The sequence below is a fragment of the Chenopodium quinoa genome, unplaced genomic scaffold (assembly GCF_001683475.1).
Source record: "Chenopodium quinoa cultivar QQ74 unplaced genomic scaffold, ASM168347v1, whole genome shotgun sequence".
NCBI classification, from domain to species: domain Eukaryota; kingdom Viridiplantae; phylum Streptophyta; class Magnoliopsida; order Caryophyllales; family Amaranthaceae; genus Chenopodium; species Chenopodium quinoa.
The window spans coordinates 3,929,508-3,954,385 of NW_018742951.1; the positions used below are offsets into that span (position 1 = coordinate 3,929,508).

The 24,878-nt window shown below is 37.0% G+C and overlaps 2 protein-coding genes across 2 annotated transcripts; both read right to left on the reverse strand.

Moving 5' to 3' along the window:
* Positions 1-235: 235 nt before the first annotated feature.
* On the reverse strand, positions 236-9,073 carry LOC110728529 (SEC12-like protein 1). The gene is made up of 10 exons (XM_021908169.1): positions 8,499-9,073; positions 8,312-8,406; positions 4,817-4,949; positions 4,539-4,630; positions 3,497-3,596; positions 3,340-3,412; positions 3,108-3,237; positions 2,175-2,294; positions 837-907; positions 236-748 (listed from the first exon to the last, which is right to left on the reverse strand). Exons 1-10 carry the CDS (start codon positions 8,664-8,666, stop codon positions 564-566), a joined length of 1,167 nt encoding a protein of 388 aa, XP_021763861.1. The 5' UTR covers positions 8,667-9,073; the 3' UTR covers positions 236-563.
* A 4,101-nt stretch (positions 9,074-13,174) lies between these two features.
* LOC110728629 lies at positions 13,175-14,134 on the reverse strand. The gene is made up of 3 exons (XM_021908274.1): positions 13,935-14,134; positions 13,612-13,735; positions 13,175-13,492 (listed from the first exon to the last, which is right to left on the reverse strand). The coding sequence occupies exons 1-3, from the start codon at positions 14,132-14,134 to the stop codon at positions 13,175-13,177; spliced, it is 642 nt and encodes a 213-aa protein (XP_021763966.1).
* Positions 14,135-24,878: the final 10,744 nt, after the last annotated feature.

The following is a 24,878-nucleotide window of genomic DNA, read 5'->3' on the forward strand; positions in this document are numbered from 1 at the left end:
TATCCGTTTCACACCTGATTTAACTTACGGATTCAGATATCCACTATCAAACCAAACAGTCAATAACGGATTTGGTTATTTGTATCTGTTTCCTAGCCTCGGTTTCTACGAACCAAACATGTACTTAATGTAGTTCTTGTTATATGTCATGAATGATTTAAAATTTGTGGCGTATGAATAGCAGGTAAGCACAGATGCAAAAGTACTATACTGTATAAATTAATAAGTTTGCAAAAGTAACAGAAATATATTTTGTATATGTATCCTATTACCACCCCTAAAATTGGATACATATTTAAGAGTTACAGGTAAGTAGTTTTTAATATTCAGAAACCAATACATTGGTGTCCCATGGAAGAGTTGACAGTTAAATAAAATAAAATAAAAAAATAAAACAAAAAAAAATGAATAAAACGTAAGACTGAAATTATCAACTTTGCTACCTTGCCTTGCTAGAACTGCAGAGTAAGGAGAGCAGTGTAAACTGTAACCTCATCAATTAAGACTGCAAAAAGATGGTTCAACCTTTGCACCCCAAAACGCTATGAAAGTCTAAGAAAGTATCACAAATCGAGTGGCCCAAATGGATCCTCTGAATGTGGGTCTCCTAGAAGGGGATCGATGTGTGATGTAGAGGGCTGATATGTGGCAGGATGCTGCCAAAATGAATCGGACATCAAATAGAAGATATAAAAGGCTATTGCAGAAACCAGAAGCATAACAAACAGGAGTCCATAGATCTGCCAATCTGCAAAAAAGGGACATGATTGTCAGCTCTGTCGCCTTAGTGCCATTTATGAAAGACTTGGGAACGCATTGTAGAGAGAAAGGTCAACCTTTCCATTCTACAGGAACAGTTAGCTGTGTCACCTTAGCGCCCCATTCTTTAGTAGTTGTAAGCACAACCCTGGCAATACAATATCAGATAAACATTTCAACAAGCAACACAAATGCAAGGCAGCCAAGTTGAAGATCAAAACAATTATTACTCCCCTGAACAGAATCAGGTCATTTGAACAAGGTAAACTTCAAGGCATGTATTTACAGCTATAAATGAGAATGACATATTCTAGCATCAAAAGTACATAGCAGTAGAAACTTTTTCTCCTAAATTAGGCCTTTAAATGTATTTACAACTATAGATGTGAAAACCTTGCCTCCTAAGAGCCTAACAGATATCTGGCAATGCAACTCATCAGATAACTTATCCTCAGAATTTCTTCTTGATGTTCAAACAGTCAAATCTGAACTGAACCTTGTCGCTCTTCTTTCTTTCCTCGCGGGCCTCTGAATTTTTATTAAAAAATCATTTTTACGTCTCTTGTCAAGCAGGAATTGCATGAGATCTAGATTTAAAGAAAGCTAGCCTATACAGAAGCTCTCTTCTAGGAGCTCTATAAGGCCAAAAGGGCTTACTTCCCCGAATCCATGGTTTTATATCAATCTCCAACACCTTTGGCAATTCACAATCTAACCATCATCTCTTGTCACTTCCCTGCACACATCCAACATATTTCTACCCTCTACCATCCTAGAAGGTTGATTATGGAAGTGCCTACTAGAAAGAGTCTGAATGGAAAGTGCAAGATGTATGTTTAAAGACAGTCCAATAATAAGAGGATGCAGAACCCACAGGGATTTCAAAGAGTCGCAAGGCCAAGAAACTAGACAGGTTAACACCTCATGTTGTAATCTTTCAAAATCTTTAATGGATAACAGACTAACAGTACAAGTTTGTGAGGGTAACAAAAGGGGCTGGCATATTGAGTAAGCAAAGAATAAATTAATAACATTCAGAACAAGTTGGAAAAGGCTTTGAGCATGTCATAACAATGCCTACTTCTGTGAAGAATAAAAAAGGACAAGTTTGAAATTCAAAGTGACATTTCTATAGCTTTATTCGAATCAATTCCTACACCCATCCACAGCAATTTACCACACATTTACCAAGATACACTCTAAACCAAATTCCTTTTATTTGATGCCTACATGACCCTTTCTATTCTTCATCTGGGTACTAAACTATAATGCAGCTACTAAGATGATACACTTGAAGATTTACAAGAAAGAGGACAAAGAAAATCATAATTTGCAAAACGTTCATAAATTATCATACTATCAGGCATCAGCAACTACAACAGCAGATCATATATAAACATTGAACTTTAAGTTACCTTTCACTGGGACAAAACTCCAGTGCTGCAATGGATGTACCCGGGTGCAACCTCTTACTCCAGTGACTGATCCTCATTGTTTTTACTTCAACTACACATACATCACCATCTTTACTTCCCCTGACAAAAAAGAAAAAAATTGATAATCATTAGTTAAAACCCCAAACAAGCATGTCAACAAATCAATAGAACACACAATACTGCCTATGTTATTCACACTCTTCATTTCACCTCAAATACCCATGTCGGACCCTCGACACTCGGACATGAGTAGGACACTTGGACACTTTATTTGTGGAAAAAATTCACAAAATAGCCGAGTCAGACACTTGGACATGTACCTGTGTCGGACAAGGGTAGTTGGGCACCCGAGGCCAAGTAACATAGAATACTGCTACGATTATCACTCTTTTGCTCAGCATTATTTGCTTTGACTCAGCTCTCCAAATTTTAATGAGGGAGAGGACGGGCTATATTAATGTCCAGTGCAACACTATTTTTGTATTAAAATGAGGCCAAGAGCCTCCAAATTGTAAGGATAAGCTTTTGACATATTGTAGTTTTCTAATCAATATTTACCAGGAATGGAACAGATTTGAAGCATGCTTCCTTTAAGACAAGTAAACAGAATCTAAAAGCATACATGAATGATCTCTCCCTCCTAAATAGTATCATATTGAAAGAAGTACTTGTACATAGTTACATACATACAACAGAAAGCTAGATGGAACTAGGCTACAACAAACAGATATAGTAAGAGCAACAACACTACAATATCAATTTTGAGAAGAGTTAGAAACTTAGAACTAGTAAGAGTAAAAACCATCAGATGGTAATTGGTCTAATACATGAAAAAACAGAAAGCGCACAGCAATTTGATGTGATTAGAGCTCAGATGCATGTGAGAAAATTCTTTAGAATTTAGGTACTTACAAGGCAAGATATTTTCCATCTTGGCTGGTGGTTAACACTGAAGCAGGCTTTGCAAGCAGTACCTTAAATCCAATTCTATTCCAAGTACTCATGTCCCAAACAACAGTCATCGGTTTAGCCTTAGCCTTAGCTGTATTCAGACGAATTTTATTTTAGTTTACAACCCCAGATAATTTAAGAAAATTTTTCCCAATAAAGTAAATAACTCAGCATCACCTAGAAGCTTATTTACCTCTTTGAACAGTGCAAAACAGAAAAGGTTTAGTTCCATCCTTTGAGAAGCAACATAATTCAATCTTTTCATTCTGCACAAGAAAGTTACGTATCATCAGCCCAAGTTATCAAAAGTAAGCACATATGAATAATTAAGACTAAATCGAGTGGTCTACTGAATCTCGTTTCAAGGTTGCCACAGTTACTCCATCGTTTGCATTCCAAACTCTTGCTGAACCATCAGTAGAAGTTGAGGCTAAGAACTCAGAGTCTAGGCTGAAAGACAACAGTATATTGTTAAATTGACTGTTCCAAATAAAACTATAAGAGGGGCTTCAATGATAAAACCACACCAGATTGTAATGTAAAAAAATCGGTGTATAAGACAAATCATAGCAGCCAAATATTACTCATATTTCAAAATCTACGTATAATCAAGCCAACTTTTCCTGTTTTCCAATAAGCTTTACAAACAGAATCCAATACACACCGACATAGAATTAAAAAGAGCTCATACAACTGCACCAGAAGTTGGTAGTCAGTAACGCTAAGAGCCTAACAAGAGACAACTGTAAAGTTATCCTGGTTAAGGATGAAAACATGGAAGAGAGATAACAAGGTGTCCAATTAAGATTTACTGAAGGCACTTGCTTTGTTAGAATAAGAATCTGCTTCGCTGGGGTCATATCCACAACTGAAAGCTAGTTATCTTCGGAAAGAAACACCCGGTCTCTCATAAATGTATAGCAATAGCATAAATATTTGATGTGGCCATGTATATAAAAGTTACAATATATAACTTACATCATGAATATCTACCCATTAAAGCAATTTAAAGATCTTTATGAACTTTTAAAGTACCCCAGTCAATTGACATGTTTGCAATGCTTGACGTACATTTTAATGATTAATCAGATTGGAAAAGGAGGACAAAGGAAAAAGAGGAAGTGTTGAAAAATCTGAACGAGGAGATAACAGGTGACAGCATTATTCTTCACTCATAGGAGTATTAAAAAGACCCAAAAAATAAAAAAAAAATAAAAAAATTGTCATAAATAACTGTAACCGCTAACCATTTGGCGGCAAATAAACAGGGATCCTTTATCCAACAACAATCTATCTACTAATCTACTCTAAGTGCACAACTAAGTATTAATCACTCTGAATGGAAATCAGAACCAAATAAGGATATTAAATATATATGGAATTTATTGTCACCTGAAATCCATATCCCGAAAGGACTTTTGAGCATTTGGTTCATCAAGAATTATTCGCAAGCTAGGCCACTCTAAGATTCTTAGATGCCCATCCTGAATGAGAGAAGAGTAAATTAGGTAATATGGGATTAAAGTAAAGGAAAAAGAACAGCATGTTTATTATTTTTCTTGGAAAAAGCGAGTGAAGAAAAGCAAGCATCAATAAAACTAGACCACACAAACTTGCCCCTTTTCATTCACTTCTTCAAATCAGAGTCCATAGAGTCATAAACATCTTACCTCTCCACCACAACCAAGTTTGCATCCATCAACGCTAAACTCTATACAAGTTTGCAGTCCAACACCTTGTAGAGATGGTGCCTCTTTAGGCAACAGTTTCACAGAAGTTTCTTGAGCACACAATTCAAATAATCTGCAGTTTGTACACAAAAAGTAAAATGCTTCTTAAAAATTAAGTGAAATAGGTACTAACAAAAAGAGCTGAACTGCATTTTTAAAGTGCTCATAGATGGAAGCTGTTTCATGTGCATGGTAAACAATTATAAATTAAAGCCCAAGTAAAATTAACTGCTTATCAGGCCATTGATTAGGTGGAGGGTTTTTTAATTTTTGAATCAAGGGTGTATTTGATAATGCGGACAAAAAAATTGATGATGTCTATGTGTTTTGTGTGTGTGTGTGTTGGGGGGGAGGGGGGAGTCCAAAATGAATTTGATTGAGAACCAGGCTCAGATTACCCAAAATTCCTTGCTCTCCATAATACTCCATATCAGAGTTTAGCTTCTACTGACAATGGGGAGTAAGGTCTTTAGTGGAAGGTTAAAGGGCCAATGACAGAGTTCTTGAAAACAAAACATTAGAACTTCTCATTAAGAAGCATGGTTACCTAACTAGTAAGTTTGGGATGCAAATGTACACTTGGTTTTGATGGGATAATTACAAATCATAGTATGCTCTTTTGGACATGGTAATAAATTATACTATTTGGTTAAAAAATAAAATACAGAGAATTATATTGAGTATTAGTTAAAATCTACTTCATTGTATGCAAACATTTGGGGGAGAGGGGTAAACTAAAGCCCTAAGCTTTTGCCATTCTTTTTTTGTCAGGATATTTTGTTTCATGTACTAACTGGTATGTCATTCTTCTTTTCAAAAAACTTACTTTCGATATGAATCAAAGGAGGCTTGAGAATCAACTGATTTGTAAATGATTTGAATTATAGAGTACCACATCAAAAGTCTTCCTTCGCATCCACTTTGAATAGCTCCATCTACTAACCAGATAAATCTTTCTTTACTAATCCTTAGTATTATTTTTGAGACCTTGATTGGCTTGATTGTCTAGCATTACCATACTAAGTTTTAAACCTTTCAAATTATCCTCAAAAGTTTATACCTTCACATCTTGAAATACAACATCAGCATTACCTTGTTGTCTTTAAAGAGGCTCCAAATTGGAGCAACACAGACAGAATGTAGAATCTTGGGGGCCTAGACTAAGTCGGAGCAAGACTAAGTACATAAAATGTAGTTTTAGCACTAGGAGGAAGTCAAGCGGGGATATAGTAACTTTGGATGGTAAGGAGGTGCCCATGAATGAGTAGTTTAAAATACCTTAGGTCAATTACGCAAAAGAATGGAGACCAAGATGTAACCCACAGGATTAAGACCGGTTGGGTCAAATGGAGAGTGGCAACTCGGTATTGTGTGACCGTTGCATACATTTGAAGTTAAATGGAAATTTTTATCGGACGGCTATCAGACTAGAGTTGTTATGGGTCAGGATGTTGCGCTTTCACAAACAATCATATTAGGAAGATAAAGTAGCAAAGATGTGTATGTTAAGATGGATGTGTGGGAACACCTTAAAGGATAGAATTAGAAATGAAGATATTAGGAGGAAAGTTGGAGTTGTGAACATTGAGGATAAAATAGGGGAGAACCGAATGCGTTGGTTTGGGCATGTAAGACACATCAATAAGGAAAGTAGAGGGTAGGGTTTAAGGGGATCTTAGAAGAAGTTGGTGAAGACCAAACATGACATGGATGGAAAAAGTTGAGAAGGACATGAAAAAGTTGGGTTTGGAGGAGCATGTAAGAAGGGTATGGAAGGAAAGGATCATGGTTGATGAGTTCACGAGATTAAATGTTGGTTCATATAGCCGACCCCATCTTTGGGATTAAGGCTTCAATTGTTGTTGTTGTTGTTGTCTTCATTGAAGAGGATCACATTGGAGAGACTTAGGAGAGATAGGAAAAGGATTAAAGGAGACAAGCAATAAGCATACACTTCAAAATAACCAAAATTTGGGTTCTCAATGCAATCGTCTGTCATAAAGTCTCTATTACCAAAAGTTTAAAATAGCTATATGTTGCAGTGCTTAAGTTCGGTATTATTCATGGAATGCAACTAGTTGAACACAAAATCGTAGGAAGTTCATTCACTCAGAAACTCAGTTGACCCCAAGGATAAATTAAGTTACTTTCCACACAGAACAAACTTACAATGGCATGGCCTCTACAATTGAAAATCTGAGTCTAAAAGCATATCATGGAAGATGTAAAGGAAACATAACAAATGTAATGATCTACTTGGAAATTTGGATAGAAAGAAAATGCACAAAATCTGATGTGCAAGATGTTTCTTAAACAAAAATTACAGGAGGAAAACAAGAAAAAAGCTTAAAGGGTAGTTAGACATAACAAAATTGGCAACGCCAGGATTTTATTCAATGAAAATCATATCAGGAAAGAACTATGTGGAGAAAAATCAGGTCCATTTACTCATTGCAAAAAGCAGACTAGTGCTTTGAGCAAGCTGACTTTTGTTGATGAAGTTCAAACCATTATGCCCACTTACATGTATTTGCTATCACTTTTGAGTAAGATTGATTTGTAGGGCAAGACCAAGGATCAAAATAATTTAAGAAGATAATATCAAGCATGGGTCTGTCTGAAAGGCCTTGCGCCACTCCTGCTCTATATGTATAGAAAATAGGATCAGTAAACTAAAAAAATTTACAATCTCAGGGCTAATTGGAGATTTCGAAAGCTTCATCTTGCCAGATTTTTTTATAGATTCAACGGCACTTTATATTACTAAATCCACAAGACTTTCAAACAAAATCACTAATCTTGAGTATGAGCATGCTCTGCACAGGACTTAATAGTACTAACGGCCTATCCTAATCAAACACAACAATTATGCAACCAAACCTCCGAATAAAATTTACTTACTACTGCAAATTATTGAATAAGGGATCTTCTCTCAATTGTCTTCTAATTCTTACTGTCTTCCCTTCTTCCATCTCCTTTTGGTTTGAGTCCAATATCTCTCCCCTCCATCTTACATACCAGCTAAATTAGCAAACTTCCTTTGATATCTTTATATATATATATATAGACTATACGCCCACTTCCCTATCCTAATAACCCCCTACTACCCCCCAAAAAGAAGGCCCACTTCCCTACAACAGCTAACACACTAAAATGAATTACTCTCACATTCATGGTCAACCAAGATAAATTCCGCTTCAACAATATTCAAACAAATATAGCATATCATACATTTAGAACAAATAAGTCCCCAAAATACTAATGAGTAATGAATAAAAGTAGTTCAAGTACAATTTCTACGAGTTTGCAACGAAGACGGATTCAAACCCTGTTCCATCTATTACCAATTAACCTTCAATGCATCAAACCAACAAATTATAGCTAAAACTGAAATTGAAAGGGTTGACAATAAAAAGAAAAGATTATAGACAATACTTGCAATCACCAGAAGAAGTAGCACAAATGATTTGATCCCCATTTGGGTGCACCGCAATGCTAATTGGCTCTCCATCTTCAATTTCATATTCAGCCTGAATAAACAACCCAAAATTGAATTTCAGAATAATTATGATCATCATCAAAAATTAAAATTAAAGAATTAAAATAAAATACCGAATCATACCAAAGGAGAAGAAGAGAGAGAAAGGGTCTTAGAATCAAAGGAGAAAATCTCAAGCTTTGATTTTGCAGAAGATGATTTATAAAATTTTCCCAAAACCACCAAATTAGCTTTTTCTGGGCGCTTAATCCACTTCCCACAACTCACAATTCCAACGTTTTGCAACTCCATTGATCAAACACCTTTTGTAAATTAATCAAAGACAAAAAAACCCCACTTCACAAACTCTGTTTTTTTTCAGCGGTTTGTGAAAGAAAAGTGGGATTTGCGAGAGTTTTTGTATTAGAGGAGGAAGGAGGGAAAGTGGGTCCTAGTACGGACGTGAGTATTGCGATATTTTAAAGCTTCAACGACTACAGCTAATGAAGATGATAATGGCAAGTGGGTATATTAAGAGAGAGTCAAATGTCAACGGATTGATGGATAATTTATAGATTTAGGGATGCATTGCATGGCTGGGTTTAACAATTTGCTTCGGATATTCGGGATTATTGATTCCCTTCAAAGATTTTTAATTTTTTCTTTTCCTCGAATAATTGATGGCTTGTTATGGAAAGATTGACTTGTTAGTTGTTCTACTAGTTATACAAATTTTGGTTAATTGTTAAGTAACGGAATAAGTTTATCTAAATAATATAGAGTAAGCCCTATTTGTTCACAAGGAGAAACGAATTTGTTTATCCTAGTGGCTATTTGGTAATAAATTGCCAAAAAATAAATTAATAAATAAATAAATCAACGTTAACTCCGTGGAGAACGCTTCAATGGAAAATGACTTCAATGGAGAATGAAAAGCTTCATCTTCTTCCTCCTCCTTACGATCTCCATCCGCCATCATCACCTTCTTCCTCCTCCTTCGCAATCATTTCTAGCAGCTTTGTTGTCGAATTAAACAAAAACCCTCAGAACAAATGGAGTATAGAATGACATGGTTAACCCTAAAGGGTAAGGGTGTTGTCCTCTTCCATTAATTTCCCCATTAAAGCCCAGTCTTGAGCTCCATTGAAGCTTCTCGTAAGCTTCGTCGAGCATCCATCAAAATCGTTTTCTCAATTTCATTGCAAATTTCTAAAAATGACCTTGTTTTTAGCAGGTGAAATTCCGAAGCTACCACAGAAGAAACAAATTTGTTTCTCCTTGTGAGCAACTTGTTTTTTCTCATTAAAATAATGCTCACCTTTTATGTCAAAGTTTATAGAGGCTGGTTTGTGTGTGTCAGTTTTGTTCATTGTATAAGGGCGTTCCTTGGCCGTTGTCAAAATATCTTTACTAAAATCAATAGCACAATTACATTAATTACTCCGTATATACTTTGTCAGCTAATCTTTGTGTTAAATATAGGAGGAATAGTTTAGAGCTACAATTACAGCTGATGGTTAATAGACACAAACATTTTAATCATTATTATAAAAATAAAAAATAAATAAATAAAAGACTGCAGGCGCGTGCGACAACACCTTTTGTATTACTTCCTCACATGCTCTCTTTGACTTAATTTTTTTACTATTATAAAATGAATAAATATTATTATGTAATATATCATTAGATTAGTTACAATGCCTATTTTCTTTTTTTTTTTTTTGCAATTTTTATTTACTAATAGACAATCTTTAATTATATACTAAAGGCAAAACCAGTGATGTAACATCCCAATAATTCTCCCTTTTCCAAACCATTTACTTTAAATAAAAGGCAAAATGGAAATAAATAATCCCACATTTGCGTGGTTTGATAATAACAATCCCACCTTTTGATTATTACGAGGTAATCCCACCTTTGTATGTCATCTTCTTTTAACAAACCTTTTTACCTACAACCTATTAAACAGGTTAAAATATTCTTTTTAAGCCACGTGTCGTGCAATAATTGGTCAAAATAAAAAGTTTAAAAAAAAACAAAAACAAAAACAGGTAAAAAAATTTAAAAAAAAAAATTAAAAAAAAAACCCACCAACCACTAGCCACCCCAACCACCGTGAACCCTAATCCTTATCCTAAGCCCCAGGAACAACCGGCCAACCACCACCCTAAACCCCCGAATTCAACCCCTGACCCAAATCCTACCCCCAAAACCACCATAACCACCACAGCCACCACCCTTAAAACCATCACAATTGCCAGAAACCCCCCTCTAACCGCCGAAAACCCCCGAAACCTCCATCCCAGCACCGAAAACCCCACCCAACCTCCCTAACCACCCCGAAAATCTCCCTTAAACCCGCCGAAACCTGCGACACAACACCGTTTCTCTGGTGAGTGGGTGCCGACCGGCCATTTTCGAAGGTTAAGGAGGGCAGTCGGCCGATTTTGGTGGTGGCTGGGGTGGGGCTAGGGCTTGACGGTGCTGGGTAGGTGGTTGTAGTTTTTTTTTTTAAAAAAAAAAAGGAAATGAACCAATTAAAATTTAACATGTGGCATATAACCTACAAAAATCAGACCAACAAGTCAAGGTTCATTAAAAGAAGATGATATACGATGGTGGGATTGTCTCGTAATAATCAAAAGGTGGGATTGTTATTGTCAGACCACACAAAGGTGGGATTATTTATTTCCATTTTTCCTAAACAAAATAGAGGAGAACTATTGACATGTTACCGCCACGTGTTAAAACGTTAAGGTTTTATCAAAGTATCGCAGCGGAAAAATCAAACTTAAGTCTTTAAAATAACAAAGTTTAGAAAACCAATAAGTCATAGCTTACAAAGTGGAACCATAAAGGCCCTTATTTAAAAACAAACTAATATTTAAAACCCAAATCATAAATGAATAACAAAACATAAATAAGTTCAACACAAAGAACGAATACTCTCAATCACAATAATCCCTTGACAATGCGTATGCCAATCCCCTGAACTTCACATCATCAAGCTAACCTATGCAATACTGCTCCCTAATAATACAAGTGTAATAATTGAATCATCACAGGGTCATTGAAAGACGAAGACCATGACCAAAAGAAAACACACAAAAGCACACAATCAACAAATCTGAGTACATACAAGCTACAATGAACCAACTTAGCATGCTCAACTAATTTAAATAAATAACATTCAACAGAAATTCATTAACCAAGACTCCACACCAAAATAGTTCAATCAACTCAACATACTCACAAACCAATTCCAATCCACTTGACTCTTTATATTTAATTTAATTAATTGGAGTAAGCAATAGACGAGGTTGTCCAATCCACCACGTCATTTTGGTCCCAAATGACCATTAAAATAAAAATATAGCGCGATGCAAAAATGGACGCGACTCCATTCTCACAAAGTTAGTCTAGGATTCCATCTAACTGTCATTATATAATAAAATGTAAATATTAAAAGAAAAGAGGACATGTTGATCAAACAAGCCTCGGAAAGCCACGAGCTACCACCGTGTACCCCCAACCTATAATTGTCAATACTCTAGAAGTGCACCCTTTCCAGAGTTTTATTGCTCATCCAAATTTCACTTTACGTGATTACAAGTTTAATTAATAGTCAACTCATCATTAAATTAAACATTACACAACCAATCATAGAGATTCACTTTTAATCTTAATTAGGGCAATGATGATCACATCACAAATTGACCTTTAATTCCAAAATATCCAAAATTGTTGAACATGGTCAACCCAACTAGCCATTTCGGCTTAATCCACCTTTACTCAACATACTAACAAGTCATGCTTGAGTAATAAATAAAATAATAATAACCTCACGGAATAATTAGTAAATTCATTCCACTTAAACCATTAAATTCCAATCCTTCAACAATCCAAATGTGGTTATCAAACCAATCCAATAAAATATGCTTGTATCAACAATCTATACAAACAATTAATCCAATATAATTCAACATGCTTGCATCCATAATTCCATACAAACATATTCAATTCACCAAAACATGTCTCATAAACATAAGCACATGCATTAATTCAATGGTTAGCCAAACAATTTCCATCTAGGAGTTCTCTAAACATGAAACTAAGTTCTTTCTTTTTGGTACCTAAACAAGATACTCCTTTTTGTGTGGGGGAAAATTTGGGGATTCATGGGTATTTATAGGAGAGAGAGTTGTAGGGTAAATAGAGTAAAATTGGGCCTCATGAAAATAATGGGTCAATTTAATAAATAAAATGGGTTAGGCTTTGTTTTTATGATCATGAATTGTAGGAAATAGTGCATAAAAAAATCCTATTGTAATGAAATAATTTCCACCCTAAAATAATTTGAAAATTTTGAAGTAAAATCTGGGAAAAATACAAATAAATGTTAAACATAAAATAAATTTTCATTTATAAATTATTTAAAAATATGGGGGATTACAATCTACCCCTCTTAAAAGAATTTTCGTCCCGAAACTTAGCACAAAATTCCTTAAATTTCAAAGAATTTGCATAAACCCATTTCAAAATTTTCAATATCATGTTGCTGGAATTCCAATTGTGTCATAATATCGACACTAATACCTTATCACCATCCCAATTTATGAACAATATAATAGCTATGAAAAGCATTGAAAACACCACAAAATAGCATAAAATAGGGCAAAAAGAGCGAAATTATACGCATTCTACCCCCCTTAAAGAATAAGAGTTACGCCCTCGTAACTCACCTCAATAAACAACTCAGGGTATCTCTTTCTCATATCATCCTCGGCCTCCCAAGTAGCCTCTTCATACTCTTGGTTTGGCTAAAGAACTTTAACAATCCTAACATCCTTATTGTGTGTACTACACACCTTATGATCCAAGATTTTCACATGCCTTTCCTCATAAGTTAAAGTTTCATCCAATTGAATCGATATAGGTTGTAGCACGTGCTTTGAATCAGGAACATACTTTTTTAATTGGGAGATATGAAACACATCATTCATTTTCTCAAATTCCATAGGTAATACCAATTTGTAAGCAACCTTGCCTACACGTTCCAAAATTTCATAAGGACCTACATACTTGGCACTCAATTTTCCCTTCTTTCCAAATCTCATCACTCCTTTTGTAGGTGAGACCTTCAAAAAGACTTAACACCCACATTAAACTCATCATCTCGCCTTTTCAAATTGGCATAGCTTTTCTGCCTATCTTGTGCAGCTTGAATTCTCGAGCAAATCAACTTCACTTTAATCACCATTTCCTCAATATACTCTATTCCTAAGACAAGATTCTCACTATCATCATTCCAACATACAGGACTTCTACACTTTCGACCATATAATGCTTCAAAAGGAGCCATGCCAATGCTAGCATGGTAGCTATTATTGTAAGAATAAACTCAATATCCAAATGATCTTCCCAAGTACCTTGAAAATCCAAGGCACACGCCCTTAGCATATCTTCCATGGTTTGATTAGTCCTTTCTGTCTGTCCATCCGTTGCTGGGTGGAATGCAGTACTCATTTTCAATGTTGTTCCCAAGTTAGCTCGAACCTTTTGCCAAATTTAGACAAGAACCTTGAATCTCGATCGGAGATGATGTTCTTAGGCACTCCATGTAGTCGAACTACATTCTTTACATAGACCTTTTCCAATTGCATCTTCTTCCAAGTTTCCTTTATTGGAATGAAAACCGCATACTTTGTAAGTCGATCTACAATCACCCAAATAGTGTCATTGCCACTTTTAGTTCTAGGAAATCCTGTGACAAAATCCATGGATATCGAATACCATTTCCAACATGGAATCTCCAAAGGTTGAACTTTCCCATAGGTCTCTTGTGATCAATCTTGACCTTTTGACAAGTCAAGCATTTACTCACAAACTCAGCTACTTGATTCTTCATGTTTGGCCACCAATATAACTCTTTCAAGTCCTTATAGAACTTGTCCCCTCCCGGTTGCACAGAATATGGAGTATTGTGGCTTTTTTCCATGATTTTTCTCTTTAAATCCTCACACTTTTCTGGTATGCACCATCTTTCTTTGTAACTCAAACTTCCATCATCATAGATCTTAAAAATCTGCATTCTTCCCTTGGCTCATTTTCTCCTTAATCGATTGGATTTCTTCATCATCTTTTTGGCTCTCTTTTATTTCATCCAACAATGAACTCCCAAGTGAAAGAGCACTCAACCTTGCTCCTACTTCACCATAGTTCACAACCTCCAAATTCAAACGCTTCATATCTTCACATAACTCGTCAGGCACGATTAAAGCATTCACACCATGACTTGATTTCCTACTCAAGGCATCCGCAACAACATTTGCTTTCCCTTCTTGGTACTGTATGTTTACGTCATAGTCACCGAACAACTCCAATCAACGCCTCTGTCTCATATTAAGATTTGTCTGAGTGGAAATACACTTGAGACTCTTGTGATTCATAAAGATCTTACACCTTACTCCATACAAATAATGTCTCCAAATCTTCAATGGAAATACTATAGCCACAAGCTCAAGATCATGTGTAGGGTAATTAACCTCATAAGATTTGAGTTGGCGAGAAGCATAAGCTATCACCTTCCCATTTTGTTGCAACACACACCCTAATCCATTCTTTGAAGTATCACTATAAACTTCAAACCCATGACTCTCATCAAGTAAGGCTAAAACAGGTGTGGTGGTTAAACGCTCTTTAAGAGTTTGAAAGGCTTGTTCACACTTTTCATCCCATTCAAACTTACTTTCTTTCTTCATCAAGTTAATGGTCTAGCAATCTTCGAAAAATCCTTCACAAACCTTCTGTAATAGCCAGTTAGTCCTAAGAAACTCCTTATGTCAAACACATTCTTTTGCTTAGGCCACTCACTCACTGCTTAAACCTTTGCTGGATCCACAAAAACACCTTCCTTAGACACATAATGTCCTAAAAATGCAACCTTCTCTAACCATAACTTGTACATCGAAAACTTAGCATACAACTAATTGTCTCTAAGGGTTCTCAACACAGTCCTCAAATGCTCATTATGTTCTTCCTCACTTCTCGAGTATACCAAAATATCATCTATAAAAACAACCACAAACTTATCCAAATACTCATGGAATACTCGGTTCATCAAATTCATAAAGATTGCAGGTGCATTGGTCAACCCAAAAGGCATAACTGTAAACTCATAGTGCCCATATCTAGTCCTAAAAGCAGTCTTAGGTATATCCTTATCAGAAACTCTTAGTTGATGGTACCCCAAACGTAAATCAATCTTGGAGAACACACTAGCTCTCTTCAATTGATCAAACAAATCATCGATCCTGGGCAGTGGGTACTTATTCTTTATCGTCACATTATTCAATTCCCTATAATCAATGCACAACCTCATGCTCCCATCTTTCTTCTTCACAAACGAAACAGGTGCTCCCCGAGGAGATGCACTTGGCCTAATATACCCTTTATCCAAAAATTCTTGCAATTGCACTTTCAACTCCCCAATCTCAGTAGGTGTCATTCTATATGGTGCCTTAGAAATCGGTGTTGTTCTAGGAACCAAATCTATTGTAAACTCCATTTCCCTCTTTGGTGGCATCCCAGAATTCTCTTCAAGAAATACATCCAAAAACTCATTCACAATTGACACATCTTCCACATGCACCTTATTATTCATTTGTTAGTCTTGCACACAACAAAAGAACAAAGGATACCCTTTACTTACAAGTTTCGACAACTTCATTGCAGAAATAATCCCAATACCTTTTGGTTTCCCAAAACTTTTGTAAGACACAGTCTTCCCCAAAGGACTCCTTAAATAAAACTTCGGTATCTCACAATCAATCTTAGCTTTATAAGTAGCCAATCAATCAATACAATCTCTCTTAGGAATGGATTGGCATTAGATTTGGTTTTGAAAGCCTCTCAATCAAAATTAGCCTTATTACGAAACACATCTCAATTATCCCTCCACCAAATATTTGCCTCATCCTTCAAATACATGGCAGCTTGGTCCATTCTCATATTCTCAGGGCAATTCAAAGCAGCAAAGATCTTATCAAACTCCCTAACCTAATTTTCTAGAAAAGTTGGGTCTCCACCTCCTTTAATGTATGGTGGCTTAACCTGAGCAAGTTTCTTAAACTTCTCATCCGCGAGATTAGGTTTATCATTGTGGTTTTGGTTCAAGTTCTCAGCTAGTAGCCTAGAAGCATTAGCTAAAGCATCGTTGTTAGCCATCCTCCTTCTCTGCCTGGAAGTATAACGCACTCTTAGGCTAACGTCGACACAAAAGTACTCTACTTGCACAACACACCACATTCATGATCATAAAATATATTAAGATAGAAAGGTGGACAAGGCCACACGTACGATCGCCCCTAAAAAGTCACTTTTAAAGGTTTGATTATTAAATTTTAATCATTCCTACGCACAAGAAAATTAAATAAAATAATTCTCTTGATTCAATCCCCACCAAAATCCAAGCATTAAGTAAATAACATAATTAAATAAACATATTTACTAGTCACATAATTACATGCTTCACATAATGATCATTCACACATATCACATATCACATAACACAAATCATCACATATACTTCCATATTACATGCTTTAATCCTTAAACATGATACTAGGTGATCACACTCAAGTTTGCACCATTACGTAAAACACATAAATTTAAATAACTTGCATAATCATTTCATATAAAAATAAAAGCACAAAAGAATTAATAACAATGCATATATATCCTATACGCCCTTCCTAAAGCTATCCAAATCTCACCGATAAAATAAATAAGCAAACAAGTTCAAAGAATAAATAAATAATTGAATTCATTTTATTTCAAAATAAATAAATAACTTGAGAACATATATAACAAATAAATACATTTTTAATTTTTTTTAAAAGCCGAAATAAATATATTAGACTAAAATAAATTTCAAAAACTTAAGCTAACTTTAATAAAGTAGTTAAATAGAACTCATTAGATTTAAAACGTTAGGCGCCTAAAAACTTTTTTAAAAAAATTGGCTTTAGTGGTAATTAAAATCTAACCTAACCTTCAAGATACCACTTTGTAAAACCCCAATAATTCTCCCTTTTCCAAACCACTTACTTTAAATAAAATAGAAGAGAACTATTGACATGTTATCGCCACATGTTAAAACGTTACGGCTTTATCAAAGTATCGCAGCAGAAAAACCAAACTTAAGTCTTTAAAATAACAAAGTTTAGAAACCAAAAAGTCAAAGCTTACAAACTAGAACCATAAAGACCCTTATTTAAAAACAAACCAATATCTAAAACCCAAATCATAAATGAATAACAAAACATAAATAAGTTCAACATAAAGAACAAATACTCTCAATCACACTAATCCCTTGACAATGCGTATGCCAAATCCCTGAACTACACATCATCAAGCTAACCTATGCAATACTACTCCCTAATAATACAAGTGTAATAATTAGATCATCACAGGGTCATTGAAAGACGAAGACCATGACCAAAAGAAAACACACAAAAGCACGCAATCAGCAAAGTTGAGTAGATACAAGCTACAGCGCACCAACTTAGCATGCTCAACTAATTAAAATAAATAACATTCAACATAAAGTCATTAACCAAGACTCCACACCAAAATAGTTTAATCAACTCAACATACTCACTAACTATTTCCAATCCACTTGATTCTTTATTTCTAATTTAATTAATTAGAGTAAGCAATAGATGAGGTTGTCTAATCCACCAAATCATTTTGGTCCCAAATGACCATTTAAAATAAAAATATAGCGCAATGCAAGAATGGGCGCGACTCCATTCTCACAAAGTTAGTCTAGGATCCCTGTTGGGTTTCGTAGCGTCCAACACTACGCGAAATGAAACCCGCCCAAGACCCGCACACTAATAAAGGTAACTAAACATGCAATCACAAAATTTAAACAACAAAGAGAGAGAAAGAGAAAAGATATTCTTACCCTCGACGCGTGCTTCGCTCGCTTACAAGCTCTTACTTGAAAGCTGTAGCCACGCAAGTGCATAGGCCTTCGACGGCTCGCACCCTTGACCCGACCCGAGCGGTCTCTACCCCGAAGGTTAGTCGGGGCTAGACTAAAGAAAAACTAGAGTATTACGAACTTAAAGGTTTTCTCACTTTCAAGGAGATGCCTTATTGAGTTCAACTCAAGTGCTTTTTCCCAAACCCAAAACTTGGGCATTTATAGGGAAGGGAGCCTTGATTTCCCATTCCCCATCAATGTGGGAGAATTGTAATTTTCCCAATTTATTTTAATCTAAAAACAAATTAAAATGTAAAATGAATCAACAAGCGCCAAGTGGCAAATAGTGAGCAAGAGTAGGTGAGGACCACTAAAGGGGGGGGGGACAAAACCCCCTTGCTCCCCAAGCAACCCCATGACCGGTCCCTTCCTAATGACCATGAGCTGGCCCCTCACGCACAACTGGCTGACTGCCCAGCTGGCGCCTAGCACCAAGGCTGGGCTGACTAGCCAACTCACACCCGCATGCAATGCGGGCTGCTATGCTGCGTGTGCTGTGACATTTGCTAGCGAGGCCCAGCTGCTGCTTGCTTGTGGCTGGTGCTGCTATGCTAGCAAGCACGCACAACCACAACACACGCACGCATAGCTTGCGATGCTGCGAGCTGTGTTGTGCGATGCCCAGCATGCTGCGATGGCTGGTGCTGCTATGCTAGTAATCCACGCACATCCATAGCACACACACGCATGGCACGAAGCTTGCGATGCTCGTGCTATGCGATGTGCGAGTGCTGGGCGATGCCCATGCTAGTATGCATGCGGTTGGTGACCTCGCCTAGCCTAGCACTCGTATAGCTAGGCCAATGCGAGGCTACGGCTTGGCTCGTACTTGTCGCTTACTTGATTCTACACTTCGTCGAATTCTAAATTCAACTTCACTTGTGACGCTCGGTTTCAAAGCTCTAAGCTCGATATCCGACGTCTTTGTTTGTAATACTCTAATGACTCGTCTAATCCTTCGGATTGATTCGTCGTCTCGGATCGGTTATTCGATTGGGGTGCGACCCGAAGGGGTCATTCAAGATTAAGCCGTAATATTAATTACCCATTAATATTACTGATCGGAAGCAGCCTCCACCTAGGCATTGCGATCACTTGACCTCACTGAAGAATTAGCTTTCTAATAATTCCAATCCCTCTATCAGAATAATATACTTGTTGGAAGGACACCATTCCTTTCAATCTCCCCTTTTTCTTTCCGGACAATTGTGTAGTTAGTGTATAGCCCATTTCCTATGTCACTTAATGTCTCTTCATGAACTATAAGTTAAGATTCTTCGTCATCCTTATTTGTCCAGCAGTGTTTCTCGATTTCTGAGTTCGACTGTCAATAAGCAGATGATTTCTAAAATCCATCTAAGCACAACCATGCATTTTCACAGTCCCGCTCTTCGAGAGGCCTTGTAAACAACAAAGACATGTTCCTTATTGTTAGTAGGAGGACATTCTCAGTCTTGTATTGTTAGCTACCCTTACTAAGAGGACCTAGTCGCCCGAGTGTTGCCGTTATAATACCCTTTTATTGCAGACGTTTGACAACATCAAAATGGACTAGTACTCAAACAAGAGAACTTACAATACTCATGATCGAGGAAAAAGGTTCCGATAGCTATAATGAGAAATATACTTATGACGATTTTAAATCTCTTAAGTATTCTCATAGATCGATCCGGTATAGTTCTAAACTAATACCAGTGCAAATGATTTATGACTATCATGTCCTCGTAGCACAAGAAATGGTGCTATAAATCATACTACACACTAATCTCAAGTGGTCATTAATCGTCCATCATTTAAATGACCTTGATTAGGGATAATTTTCGATTGCAATATTCAATGTTCACTTAACAGGTGTTTCTTTATGCAAGACATGGTCTTGATACCCTGCTTTGAATATTCTCAGAAATCGAATGGACTCATTATTTAATTCTAAACCACAATTAAATAGAAATGGAGTAATAATAAATTTGCAGAAAATTTAATTGCTCCAAAACCGAATGGTTCAACATTGTGTTTTACATTCAAATCTCAAATTTAATTAAAACACATAACAGGGAAATCAAAGCTAATCTCCAATGTGCCTAATTCCCATTGCCTCAACGTGCTTGTTGTGCTTCACTTGAGTCAAAGGTTTAGTGAGTGGATCGGCTACATTGTCGTCTGTTTCAATCTTACAAATTCTGATTTCACCCTCAGACTTCCATTCCCTTATAATGTGAAATCACCTCTTGACATGTTTGACCTTTTGATGTTCCCTTGGATCCCTGGCTTGAGCAATAGCTCCGTTTTTATCATAATAGAGGTCTATCGGACCCTTGATGGAGGGTACAACATCAAGTTCACTAATGAACTTATGAATCCAAACTGCCTCCTTAGCTGCTTCTGAACCTGCCAAGTACTCGGCTTTAGTTTTAGAATCTGTAGTGGTGCTTTGCTTAGCACTCTTCCAACTAAACGCTCCTCCATTTAGACAGAATATGTACCCTAACTGCGACTTGGAGTCGTCTCTGTCAGTTTGGAAGCTTGCGTCGGTATAACCTTTAACAACCAAATCATCACTACCACCATAGACCATAAACTTATCCTTGTTCCTTTTCAGGTACTTTAGTATATTCTCGGCCGCAGTCTAATGCGCCTCTCCTCGGTCTGATTGTTATCGGCTCGTAGCACTGAAGCCATACGATACATCCGGCCTAGTACATATTATGGCATACATGATCGATCCAATAAGCGAAGCATATGGAATCTGACTCATCCTCTCTCGCTCATCAGGTGTCTGTGGACACTGCTTCTTGCTGAGAGTTATGCCATGTGACATGGGTAGGTGCCCTCTCTTGGCCCCTTCTATGTTGAATCATGCCAGTACCTTATCAATATAAGTACTTTGGCTTAATCCAATCATCCTTTTAGATCTATCCCTATAGATCTTGATACCCAATATTTACTGTGCATCTCCCAAGTCCTTCATTGAAAAGCACTTTCCAAGCCAGCCCTTCACAGACTCTAATAGTTTAGTGCTGTTTCCAATGAGTAATATGTCATCGACATATAAGATGAGGAATGCGATGTCACTCCCACTGACCTTCTTGTAAACACAAGATTCATCTGGATTCTTGATAAAACCAAACTCACTAATGGCTTCATCGAATCGTAGATCCCAACTTTTGCTTGCCTGCTTAAGTCCATAAATGGACTTTTTAAGCTTGCATTCCTTCCTTCCCAGCATTACTTGAATCGAAAAAACCTTCCGGCTGTGTCATGTACATAGTTTCTTCCAAAATCCCATTAAGGAAGGCGGTTTTGACATCCATTTGCTATATTTCATAATCATAATATGCGGCAATTGCTAGGATGATCCGGACGGACTTAAGCATGGCGACTAACGAAAAGGTTTTATCATAGCCGTGAATTTGTCTGTAACCTTTTTCCACTAGTCTAGATTTGTATACAGATACATTTCCATCTTTGTCGGTTTTCAACTTGAAAATCCATTTGCAATCGATAGGTGTGTAACCTTCGGGCAAATCAACCAAGTCCTAGACTTCATTTTCAAACATGGAGTCCATCTCGAATTTCATGGCCTCTTGCCATTTTGCAGAGTCGAGGCTCGTCATAGCTTGTTTGTACGTCGCTGGCTCATCTCCATCCATAACTAGAATGTCTTGATTTTCGGTTAAGATAACACTAAGGTATCTGTCCGGTTGAGATCTTGGTCGCTGCGACTTAAGTAGGGTAATAGGTTGAGCATTTGCATTATCGGTTTGACTCTGACCAATGTCAACAGCTGCTTCTAAAGCACTTTGACTGTCAGTTTTGTCAGGTTGACTTTGTTGCTCGTCCTCTCGAACTTTGTCCAGTTCGATTTTCCTCCCACTTGTCATTTTGGAAAGGTGTTCCTTCTCCAAAAAGACACCATAGAGCAACAAACATTTTGTTCTCGGATTTGTTGTAGAAGTAATACCCTTTGGTTTCTTTTAAGCATCCCACAAATAAACGCTTGTCTGATTTTGGATGAAGTTTGTCAGAAATTAATCTTTTGACATATGCTTCACAACCCCAAATCTTAAGAAAAGACAACCGTGGAGGTTTCTTCGTCCATAATTCATATAGAGTCTTTTCAACAGCTTTTGACGGAGCACGGGTCAGTGTTAGTGTCGTAGTTAGAAGTACGTGTCCCCAGAAAGAGATAGGAAGTTCAATAAGACCCATCATTGATCGGACCATGTCTAACAAGGTTCGATTCCTCCTTTCGGACACTCCGTTCCATTGTGGAGTTCCGGGAGGTGTCAACTCTGAAAGAATACCATTTTCTTTCAAGTATTCGTCGAATTCGTGGCTCAAATACTTGCCACCTCGATCCGATCAAAGTGCTTTGATTTTCTTGCCAAGTTGATTTTGCACTTCACTCTGAAACCCTTTGAATTTCTGAAAAGATTCAGATTTGTTCGACATAAGGTAGACATAACCATATCTACTATAGTCGTTTGGGAAGGTGATGAAATATCGATAACCATTCCTTGCGGGTGTACTCATTGGTCCACATACATCCGTATGTATTAAACCCAATAAGTCACTAGCCCTTTCTCCCAAATTGGAGAATGGTTGCTTTATCATCTTGCTTGATAGACATCCTTCGCAATTTTCAAACGACTCTAAATCGAATGAGTCAAGAATACCTTCATGAAGAAGTTACTTGATGTGTTTGATGTTAATGTGGCTAAGACAACAATGTCATAAGTAGGTTTAATTCGACTCAATGGTGTTAGCTCTTTCGGCGGTATCATTAACATTTATCTAATCATATCAAATTTTATAGAACATATAAGCAAGACATTTCAAAACAACCATTGTTATAGTCTTGTGAGATCAATGTAGCCTGGTGTCCAACACCATAGATCAAAGTATGTTCAAAAGCATGATAAACAAAGATTATCTAATTACAAGCCATAGACAAAAATGTGCCTACAAGCATGACCGAAAGACCATCTTTATCGTTCGCTCATAGTTGTACATCCACTTGTGAAGCCCTCTCACATTTGGTCCCTGAAATGGGAGCATAAAGTGAGTTATGCATGGTATCCAATACCTATGAGTAGCTTTATACACAAGTGTTAATGAAGGTACCTGAGGTAGATGAAACATTCCACTCCTCCTCATCCTTTCGAAATATCTTGCATTCCCTCTTGTAGTGGCCTTTCCCACCACAATAGAAGCATTGCATCTACGCTTTGTTCTTGAACTCCTTCTTCTTTGCTCTTAGGGGCCTTTTGGTTTCTCCATAGGAGGTGGCTTGGTGAAGCAGCTGCACTACCTCTCTTAAAGAGCGTGTCTCCTTTTCCGCAGCTATATGCGCTCTAAGTGCATCATAGCCCGAGCGTAGTGAAGCAAGCAAGATATGACCCACCATCTCATCCTCTAATGAGATTCCGAGAAGTTCCATGTGCTTGAAGAGCCTAGTCATTCCAAGAACATGAAGTTGGAGGGGCATACCGGGTCTCAATTTGGTATTGTAGACCCTTGACCAAAGTCGGCGCCTTTCCTTAGCAAGACAACCTTCTTGTGGTGGCTTTATCTTCATGTTCGAGAGTGACCTAGTCACATCAAACACGTGTCCATCATAGTTTCCATTGAGACTCTTCGTGACTCTCATATTGACAACGTCCTCAAGTGTTTTGAGGAACATGTCCAGAAAATAGGAGAGCTTTTCCTTCCAATCTTCCGGGATGGAATTAGCCATTAGTTGTGACACTTTCTTGCAATTGGAAGACCATGCATAATGAGCCTCATCGCTCATGATTCCCTTAGAGAAGAAGCTTAGAATGGGAGTATCAAGAGTGTTCTCCAAGAAACAATTCCAAAGAGTTTTCCTGAGTTCCTCTTCCCATTCCTTGAAGTTGACCAAGTTAAGGCTAAAAGCCAACTTGTCGGGGAGTTTCGGGCACATAGAGTTGTTGTTTGAGTTATTTGCAGACATGTTTCTACAATTGAAAGAATTTGAAATGAAAAACCATTCACAAACCAATAAGTTTAACATGCAAATTTTCAATCTTATTGAGCGTTTTATCCACAAAGTAATATTAGTCCCCTTTTAGGCGAGAATAAAATGATTCCAAGATCCTTAAAATCAAAAAGTGATTAAGCATGGTTTGGCTTGTCTTAACACTTAATATTTTAGGGTAAGCAATCCAATTGCTAATAGCTCTAAGCTACTCTTGGTTTGATAAAACGTCATATCTAATGCATTCTTGACATTTTATCTCCATTTCCACGACATCTAAGGACTCTTTACTGATGTCGCTGAGCTTAACCAAGACCAACTTGTATACGTAGTATACCTAATGTTCCTAGGGAAGTAGTGATGCCTCGCTTTGGCGTAGCCCATCACTACGCGCATTAGTTCGGTAAGTGTTGTTCTTGGAATGACAAATTTTAGCTCAATTTTATAGGGACCTAGGGTTTCTATATATGTTAGT

Coding starts and splice junctions, on each gene's coding strand:
- LOC110728529 (XM_021908169.1), bottom strand. CDS start 8,666: ATGGAGTTGCAAAACGTTGGAATTGTGAGTTGTGGGAAGTGGATTAAG. Junction 4,631..4,816: donor AACTTGGTTGTGGTGGAGAG/GTAAGATGTTTA, acceptor TCTCTCATTCAG/GATGGGCATCTAAGAATCTT. Junction 908..2,174: donor GAGTTTTGTCCCAGTGAAAG/GTAACTTAAAGT, acceptor TTGTATTGCCAG/GGTTGTGCTTACAACTACTA.
- LOC110728629 (XM_021908274.1), bottom strand. CDS start 14,134: ATGGATTTTGTCACAGGATTTCCTAGAACTAAAAGTGGCAATGACACT. Junction 13,736..13,934: donor ATCTCCGATCGAGATTCAAG/GTTCTTGTCTAA, acceptor TTACAATAATAG/CTACCATGCTAGCATTGGCA. Junction 13,493..13,611: donor TAGAGTATATTGAGGAAATG/GTGATTAAAGTG, acceptor GTCTTTTTGAAG/GTCTCACCTACAAAAGGAGT.